We start from the raw sequence: 9,097 nt of genomic DNA, 5'->3' as shown, positions 1-9,097 counted from the left end.
TCTAACAATTAAAAAATAATTCACGTCCAGCAAATTGTTTTTGCCCTAGGGCTGACATTGATACTACCTCTTAAAATTCACGAAACTCAAACAGGAGAGCAAAATAAAATATTTATCATCCATACATCTTATTTAACCAAAAAGAACATTACCAGTCCACCTAAAAAATATCATAACCTTTCCTGATGGTAATCCCCAATACTTTATGTATAATGGAATGAGGAATGTGATTTTTAAAACTTGTCCCACCCGTCTTAGCCAACTCATTACTAACTCATAAAAAAGGACAAGATCAAAAGTACCAGACACACACACACACACATCACATACTCTGATTTGTTCAACACTTAATGAGCACCTACTATGTGCAAGGCACAGGGAGAGGAGTGATGTGCGTTGCTTAATGAATCACTGCTAAATAGGGTTCTAAGCTGTTGTAAAAAATGATTTTTAATGTCAGAATTGATGAAGAAAAATTTTCATAGTACATCCCTGGCACATCTGTTGTTCTTTTGATATCACCTTTTAGATAAAAAAGGAATATTGTTAACATGAGTTGCTCTAATAAACAAAAAGAGGATAGAAGACCAGAATTTCTTTCCTAGTAGTTGATGAACACAATTCATTTTGGCAATTAGGCACAAGGATTTATTTTGCAACTCCACCTTTAAAACTTTCTCCCTATTAACGGTTCTCAGCGGTTAGTTTTCCCTGTTCACTCTGAGTTTGTAGTCTTCTTCTCAGTGGCTGGGTTCTCCCCAACAATCCCAACCTGGATTGAATGAGTCAACCAGTAGAAATTCACAAATGCAGTTTCTAGGAGTCAAAATCAAATGCCAGATGAAAATGGCACTTGAAATGCTTACCAGCAACCTAGAGAAGCGATCAATAATACCAAACCTTCTCTGTATTTGGGAGTCTGATTTCAGTTTTCATTAATTTCACTCACTTACTCTAACATACTGGAGAATCAGGTCTAATGAAAATGACAGACAAGCATTTATTCTTCATGATCAAAATGCTTAATGAAGCAACAAAACTTCCTGGCATCCCAGTGAGATAAGTACACTAAATTTCATTTTATAGATGAGAAAAACAGACATGGGAAAACTGGCGAGAGTCTATGGAAAGACTGGGGACAGGCAAAAAAAAAACACACAACCCTAAACCCCTAACCTTTAACACTTTTTTGCCAAGTACCACTGTGGGTGGGGGAATGCATCAAAAATTCTCATTCTCATTTATGTCTGGTACATTTCACCTCAAAAGTAGTCAATGTACGGCCCAGTGGAAATGGGATGAATGCTTTAAAATCAAATCACTTCAGCTATCAAGTGACTTTAAAGCATTTTATTCTATTTTTGGTAATGTGAAGTCCATATCCATGGAAACTGGGGTGGAAAAGGCTGGTTTCAGCCAGCAAATGTTGCTGTCAGAGCTGAAGGAAATCTTAGCTGTGGCTTTGGCCAACTAGTGAAAGCGGTTTTTTTTTTTTTTTTTTGCAACCACCATATAAGTCATGAAAAACTCTCGCATGTAGGAAAAAAGCTTTAATTCAAAGAGGAAAAGAAGCACAGAAAGCACATGAGAACATTTCCTTTAACATTCTGCTACTTTCCTGGCTGAGCTGAGGAAGAATGATCTTGGGGCCTTGCCTTTCAGAGTACGGTGAGATTTACCACCTGCTCAACAGGTGCCTCCTTCTCTAATTTCCTCTGTTCAAGTTTTAAAATGAAAAGAAATCAGGCAAAAGGTTCTGGGACACAGAAACATGTTGCATTGGCACCACACTTCACTAGCCAGGAAAATTAACTTCCACATGCAGCCAGGGGCATGTCACAGGCTTAGAGCAATGGAGGGTGATGGCTATGGACACAATACACGGTGAGAAGGAAAGCAAAATGCAGGAATATTAAAAATGTTTTTAGTTCTCTTCTGCCATCTTCATGTGTCATAACATTTAACGTGACTGTAACAGGGGGAAACACTGGAACTTTTAAATCAAAATAATTTAAATTGTACAATTCTCTCTCTCTCTTTAAGAATAGGCATTTGGTGGGCTATGGGAAGTGTTCTAATACAACTTTTCTTATTTCCAAACCTGGCTTGGGAAGGGTACAGATTTGTTAAAGCTCTTAATAGCACACAGCTTGTGGCCAACCACTGTAACTTCCCTTTGTTAAACTTCTCACAATTAAGTTATCCCATGGACAATGTGTCTCCTGATGCTTGTGTACTTAACAAGTCTGGCCGTTAGGCTGGTCCTTCATTCATGGCTCCACAACCAAGTTGTCTCTAAGAGGCACAGAGCACAGGAAGTGACCCCAGGCTTGCTTGATTCATTTAACCCTTTCACCTCAGAATTCTTTTGCAGAAAAAGAAAAACATGACCCATCTATTACTAAGGGTTTCCTTGTGGGGGGAGGAAAGGGTGAGAAGACATTTGAACATCTGTATTCTACAAGTTGTGGGAACAAATGGATTTCTTTCAGCAAGTCTGCATCTAAAGGTCAATGGTCAATCATGTATGCATTGACCACTTATTAGGAAAAAAAAACTTGATTGATGAAATAATCATCATAGTCATAAACAAAGAAAATGTTGTTTACTTGTAGCTGATCACTTGTAAAGCTTTAGAAACAGGATATCTAACAGTCATATTACCTACCCTACAGGTCCATGGAAATTATAGTAATTTCTTAGAAGTAGACTGAAGATCCATTTGAGTTTCTAAAGAAATGAGTGATTTCATAGAGTCAGTTTTTAAATCAGGCCTTTGAAGGCCTTTAACAGAAATGGTTTTATTTAAAACTGGGATCCAGTGGAGGTGAAGGTGACCCATTAGGATAAATGTTCTACAAAGCATGGTGAGGATGACAGGATAATATACTTACCAGCACCTCCCATATGACTAAAAGACATACTTAATGCCAGCCATTACACCGTGGAAAGAAAACAACATAAGATCAAATGTAAAAGGCACCTGGTTGTGGACAGAAACCATCGGTCACTGCCTTTGTAAAAGGGTTGCTCATGTGTCGCAGAGAAGGCTGGACAAAGGGTATTCTGCACGGAACAAAAAACGGCCCAGACCTGAAGCCCAGCATCCTCTCCAGACAACTCGCCCTCTCTGCAAGTTCATGGGTTTCTGACATTTGAGTTGTTTTTTAAAGGGGGCCATATCAGAAATACCAAAAATGCCCCCATTTTTCCCTTAAGGGAAAAGATTCCCACAATGGCTACAGAAGGCTTCATGTGTTGCCACTGAAGGATAGTTGACAGCAGAGAGGCTTAAAGAAATCAACCAAAGCATAAAAACAAAGTGACTGACTGAAGAACAAAACTGGTGACAGGTCCATTCCCCTTGGGGCTCATGCTCTTGCCTGAAGGAACAGATTTAAAATGGATCTTGGGCCCCTCAATGCTAAAGCTGCTCTTGGCAAGGGGGAAGAAAGCTCCATCTCCGTTTGGACACATTGCACCTCTCCTGGGGAAACATGGGGCTGGAGTAAAAGGTAGAAGACATTGGGAAATGACAAGGGGTGGCAGGCAATGATCTGAAATACAGGATCCAAGTGAAAACAGGAGATTAGCCTTCCCGCAAGGATTCCCCTATCCCAAGTCTACTCTCCTTCCCCTCATCTGGTTTTTCTCTACGTATATTAACCTCTTAACAGGGAAGTCAGAACTAGTCCAGTGTCTCTCTCAATTCTAGGCACTCTCTGGAACGTCTTTGATAAACCAGGGTTTTGTTTTTGTTTTATTATTTCTTCCCAACTCCATTGGTTACTTTTGCTTTAGAATGGCGATTTCTTCTTCTGGAAGAATGGCTTTCACTATTTCCTGAATGTTTAGGCGGGCTCTCTTCAGTACCTAGTCAAAGGAATCACAACACATTGTCATCTCCCAAGACCTAGCTCAAAATGCTTCTTCTTGTGATGACTGGATTTCCTTTCCTTGGACTGCCAAGGTTGAGGTGCAGACTACTTAGCTGATACTAGCACTCCATCTAGTGGCCTAATGAGTAAATTGAGAGACAGCAACTCCAGTATTGTAATTAGAAGCTCATAGAATTTTAGAGCTAGAAGTTATCTTAGAAAATCACTTAGCCCCATCTGTTTCTGCTACATAGGAAAAAACTGAGGCCCAGAGGTTAAATGACTTGCCTACAGTTAATATTATATTTGTCCAGTCATCTCCTGCCCTATTTGCTTGTCATGCTAAACTCTGATGCCCAGGAAAAATCATAAGGCATTTCTATAGCCAGAGTGCTCTGAAGGTCAGAGGTGTGCAAGACTAGGGGTGATAAATTTATTTTATGAAGTAAAGGGCAATTAAAAACAAAACTCCCAATCATTCCCTAGGCCACATATGGCAACCATCCCTAACTCCATCCTCTAAAGACCAATAATCTAGATTACTACTGACTTGGACAAAAGGATGATCAAAATTTCAGGACTTTATTTTATGTGCAGAAATGTGTTTACCCCATCATGTAATTATAAAGTACCTACTATGGGTGAAGTACTATATTAGGTGCATTGGGGGATAAGGAAAAAATTAAAAAACAATCCCTGTCCTCATGGAGTTTACTGTATCATCTAGTAAATGTGGCACTGGTCACTTGCCCCTATAAATGCTTTAGTGTTTTCATCTGGCATCCATCGTTACCAAAAAGAATGCAAAGTCATTACCACTGACCACTTCAGTAATCCACAATGTGATCCTACTGTTAGGGGCATTCAACTGAAGTGACCCTCCAGAACTGCATTTAGTGCCTCTCTGCCCATCTGAAATCGAGAGCAATACTGGAAGTGGCTTAATCTTTAATTAATGGAGAAAAGCTGCTATGAATAAATCTTTCTGTTTTAAAAAAAAAACAGGACCAAGTTAAAAAAAAAGTCTTAAATAATCAGACATTAAAAGAATACCTTTTGTGAACTTAGTATGAAGCCAGGAGACATCTGAACTGTAAGGGCTGTCTTCACACTCAGAATAGGTCTAGGGACAAAAGAGAAACTTTGTTAAGTGTTCTCCCAAATTTCCTGGCGGGAGGCATCGTAAAAAGCAGCAGTCAGGATGCTTTCTGTCCAAGTCACAGCCCTCCTACTCAATGTGCAAGTACTGTACAAGAAAGGGAAAAGAAAGAAACCTCATTGTGCTTCCTTCCCTTCAGCTATAAAAATACGAATCTTAGAGATGCGAGACCATAAATTATTAATGCCGGGAGGGGTCCTAAATTAGGTGCAGTCTACTTATTTCAGAGATGAGGAAAGTCAGGTGCAGAGAAATGAACTTAAGGAAACACGACTACTTAGTTTAGGCTGCTCGGTTTAGCTGTGGGAATGCAGACACCAAAGATGGTGTCTTTGACTAATGGCATAATGAAAAATAAAAAGATCCAAGAGTGTTCCTATTGTACTTTAAAAAAAAAATTCAGTTTTGGATGGTGCTTTATTAGTACTCAATAGTTATTAGTTCTTAATTATTTCCCCACACTATTTCATTTGATCCTCACATCACCTGTGAGAATGGCAATGCAGATATCATTACCCTGATTTTATAGATAATGAAACTAAGGCAGAGGGAGATGAAATAATTTTCCCAACTGACAAAAGCCAGTGGGTGGCGCAGCAAGAACTAGAAACCAGGGATCTGGCTCCTACTCCTGTACTATTCCCATTACTTGGTATAACTATTGTGTGAACTCCAAACTGGAGCCAAAGAATAGATTAAAACCAGTAGGTCATTGGAAAGCACAGCCCCCTCCATGTGTACACAGCTTCTGAGAATACTGTTGTGGGCAGTTCTTTCAGAGCAGCAGGACTGAATGAGATGCTAAAGGAAGAGTTACTCGTGAGATGGATGCAGGCAATGACAACCACCACCACCGATATAATTCACTTAATATTGTGCTCTGAGGTTTTCAGAGTACCCTCCTCACAACAACTCTCTGTGGTTGGTTGGGCAAGTATGGCTTTCCTCCTTTATAGCTAAGGAAACTGAACCTCTGAGAGGTGCAGTGACTTGCTCAAGGCCACCTGTACTAAGTGCCTGAGGTGGGATGTACACCTAGATCTTCTTAAGACTCCAGGTCCTGCATGGCTCTCTTTGTACCTGGTGACAATTCAGTCCTGGTGATGATACCTTGTTTCCTTCATTATACTATTAAGCTCCTGTATTAAAGTCTTACACAAAAGGGATCACTCAAAGAAAATATCATCACTCTTTTCTCTCTTGTACCTTTTCTCGGTGATCACAGTGCTCTGCATACCAAACCATACCATACAAACACAGGAAAGTAGTAAAAGCCTGCAAATGAAAAACAAATAAAAAACTTTACAAATGCCTAGGCATAAACATTTGGAATAGCTACACAGAGTGAGTACAATGAAATCATAGCCTTCTTCCTTGTTTTTTCACTATTTTTTTTGTTTGAATTATCATACTATGGAACTTCCCTTCCTTAAGTCTTCTTTTTTTTAAGAGATGCTGAAAAAAAATACAAGTGCCAAGATACTTAGTCAGAAGATCGAGGTTGAAATCTAAAGTCCTCAAAAAAAATCAAGTCAAATCAGAGTCTAACAGGGTAAACACACAGGCTAAGTAGTCTCCCTCCCTCCAACCCTTATCCATTTAAAGCTCAAAAACAACTTAGAAAAAAAAATCATCCATTCTAATCCCCACGTATGACAGGTAAGAAAACTGAGGTCAAGGCAGGTAAATTTAGGTGCGAAAGGCCAGAAGAAATAAGTAACAAAGTAACAATTAGAACTCAGGTCCTTTCACTCTAAAATCTAATGCTCCACTACACTCTCTCATGAAAGTCCAAACATGTTAAATAGCTTACAAATATTATGTTTTTTTTTAAAGCTTTACTTAGAGCAAGAGTTAAAGTTTATGGTGGAGAAATCCACTATCCCGGTTACCACTGTTACCAACGAAGCAGGCATGCAAGCCTGGCTGAATGTAACATCAAGGAATCCAGAGGGAAAGGTGAGGGTAGGATGTGCCAGGTGTGGCAAACCACTTCCACTGCCTAGATTACCACCTCCCCATAGCCCAGTCTTTGCACATAGAAGGTACTTAATAAATACTGATTGACTGGAGGCAGCCCAGGATCCTGTACTCAAGAGCCCTCAGAAACAGCACTGCCCAGCCCCAAGCCCCAACCATTGGTATGACTTTAAGCCTGGCCCCAGAGTCCTTATCCAGGGAAACAACCCTTATGGAGATGGGACCTGGCACCTGTCTCTGCAGGTGCTGCAATCCCTGTCTTCTCAGTGGCTTTAGCTACTGCAGATCCAAAAAGGAAAGTTCTTATCATCAAAGTCCTTGGCACCATCAAATGCCAGGCACAGGTGTGGATTTATCAATGAAAATGTCACTAAAAAAGATGCACTGTCATCTGCTTTGCAGTCTCAGGACCACTGGGCATTTCCATCCAACTTGCAGCTGAAATCTCTATGTGCTGTCTCTTCCTATCAGAATGTGGAGCTTCTTGAGAAAAAAGTCCAAGATGGCTCTAAAGCTTCCAGCCTGACACTGCTTCCTTGACCCATGAATGTGGGCTTTATCTTTACCTCAAACTCCAGGTTTCTGATAATACAATAAAATGTTTCTGATAATAAATCCCCTCCTTCTAAGGTCCTCCGAACTATCCTATTTCCTTAATGATGTTCAATTACTTTCCAAGGCACTCCAGGGTTTGAAACTTTAGTATCACCTTCGACTTTTTTCTCCTTCTTCATTTATCAATCAGTTGCTAATTCAGCCCCTGATTTCAAGAAATTCAAATTCTAACAGGAAGGGCCAATACAGAGGTTTCAGCTGCAATTTAGATGAAAAGACTGATTCTCCCTCCACAATGTCTCTTGTTTTTCCATTCCTGTTGCAACCACCTAAGTTTCAGACCTTCATAACCTCTTGTTTGGACTATAATATTATAATACCCTTCTAGCTGATCTTCCCACACTCAATCCCTCCTCTCTCATTCATCCTACATAAAATCTCAGTTAAGGTACCTGCCTACTCAAAAATCTTCAATGACTTCCCACTATCTGGAAAGTCTAAATTTCATAGTCTGAAATTTAAGATCTATTAAACTCTGGTAAACAGCCTACTTTCTCAGATTTATCTCATACTAATGTCCCACAAGTATTCTGTGCTCTAACCAAACTGGTTTTTTTTTTTTTGCTATTCTCCCAATATACCCAGCACTTCTGGCCTTGGCTATTTCCTCTTCCCTGAACGCAATCTTCATACAGCTCTCTTTATTGAAATCTGACATCCTTCAAGGCACAACTCCCTCTGCCTCCTCCACAAAGTCTGCCCTGATAACTTAGCCAGATATAAGCTACTCCTTCTTTGAAACCCCATAGTGTTTTCTTCATGCTGCTATTATGGCACTTATAATAATCTACTTTGTACTGTAGTAATTTGTATTACTCATAGGTTCCTGGAGGGTAGAGACTGTGTCTTACTCACTTTTGTATATTTTCCACTTCTAGTGCTTAGCACAATGTGTTGTGAATAACAGGAACTTAGAGATTTATCAAATCAAAGCTCAAAAGTACACACAGTTCACTTCTTTGTCTATATGTAAGACAGTAACTAAACCATCCCCAGACACTTTGCCTATTGCATTACTATCAAATATCCTTGGGGAAAGCTACTTCCTTCTTCGGAACCTTATCCACTATTATAACAATTCAACTATTTCTTCCTTAGAATAAATTTAAATCTCTTCTCTTTCTTCTCTTCGGTTCTTTAGTAGAAAATAAAAACAATCCTATCTTTAACCCCAATCTAGAAGACAACCCCCAATTCATTCCATAGTTTTCTTTTTCAGAGTGAATAATTCAAATGTGTTTAACTTCTTATGGAATTGGAATTTCAAAGTTGGAAGGAATTTTGGATCATCTCTAGACTCTCTTATTTTAAAAAAGTGAAAAAACTAAGGCTTAGAACAGGTGAGTAAATCTAGACCTCCTGTTTCTAGGTCAAAGTTGAATCTGGATCGAAGTTTTGGTTTTGTTAGGCAATTATTTCTATCTGAAAAGGCAGTATCTTTATCCAGCAGTCACTCTCCATCATA

At 39.4% G+C, this 9,097-nt stretch overlaps 1 protein-coding gene across 2 annotated transcripts in view; it reads right to left on the bottom strand.

Moving 5' to 3' along the window:
* Positions 1 to 1,535: 1,535 nt before the first annotated feature.
* PTDSS1 (phosphatidylserine synthase 1) overlaps positions 1,536 to 9,097 on the bottom strand; it is a 65,723-nt gene continuing 58,161 nt past the window's right edge. Inside the window, exons 11-13 of one of the 2 annotated variants that reach the window (XM_027849943.1) lie at positions 6,244 to 6,312; positions 4,932 to 5,001; positions 1,536 to 3,873 (exon numbers count right to left, since the gene is read on the bottom strand). In XM_027849943.1, coding sequence (XP_027705744.1) covers positions 3,764 to 3,873; positions 4,932 to 5,001; positions 6,244 to 6,312 — 249 coding nt within the window. In that variant the 3' untranslated portion in view covers positions 1,536 to 3,763. Of the gene's footprint in view, positions 3,874 to 4,500; positions 4,791 to 4,931; positions 5,002 to 6,243; positions 6,313 to 9,097 lie in introns of those variants that run through there. The other variant, XM_027849942.1, reaches the window with a different exon arrangement.

Source organism: Vombatus ursinus, unplaced genomic scaffold, assembly GCF_900497805.2.
Source record: "Vombatus ursinus unplaced genomic scaffold, bare-nosed wombat genome assembly UNPS02008961.1, whole genome shotgun sequence".
Taxonomy (NCBI): Eukaryota; Metazoa; Chordata; class Mammalia; order Diprotodontia; family Vombatidae; genus Vombatus; species Vombatus ursinus.
Note: the sequence above shows the minus strand (reverse complement) of the source record. Positions and strands in the feature narration are given on the sequence as shown.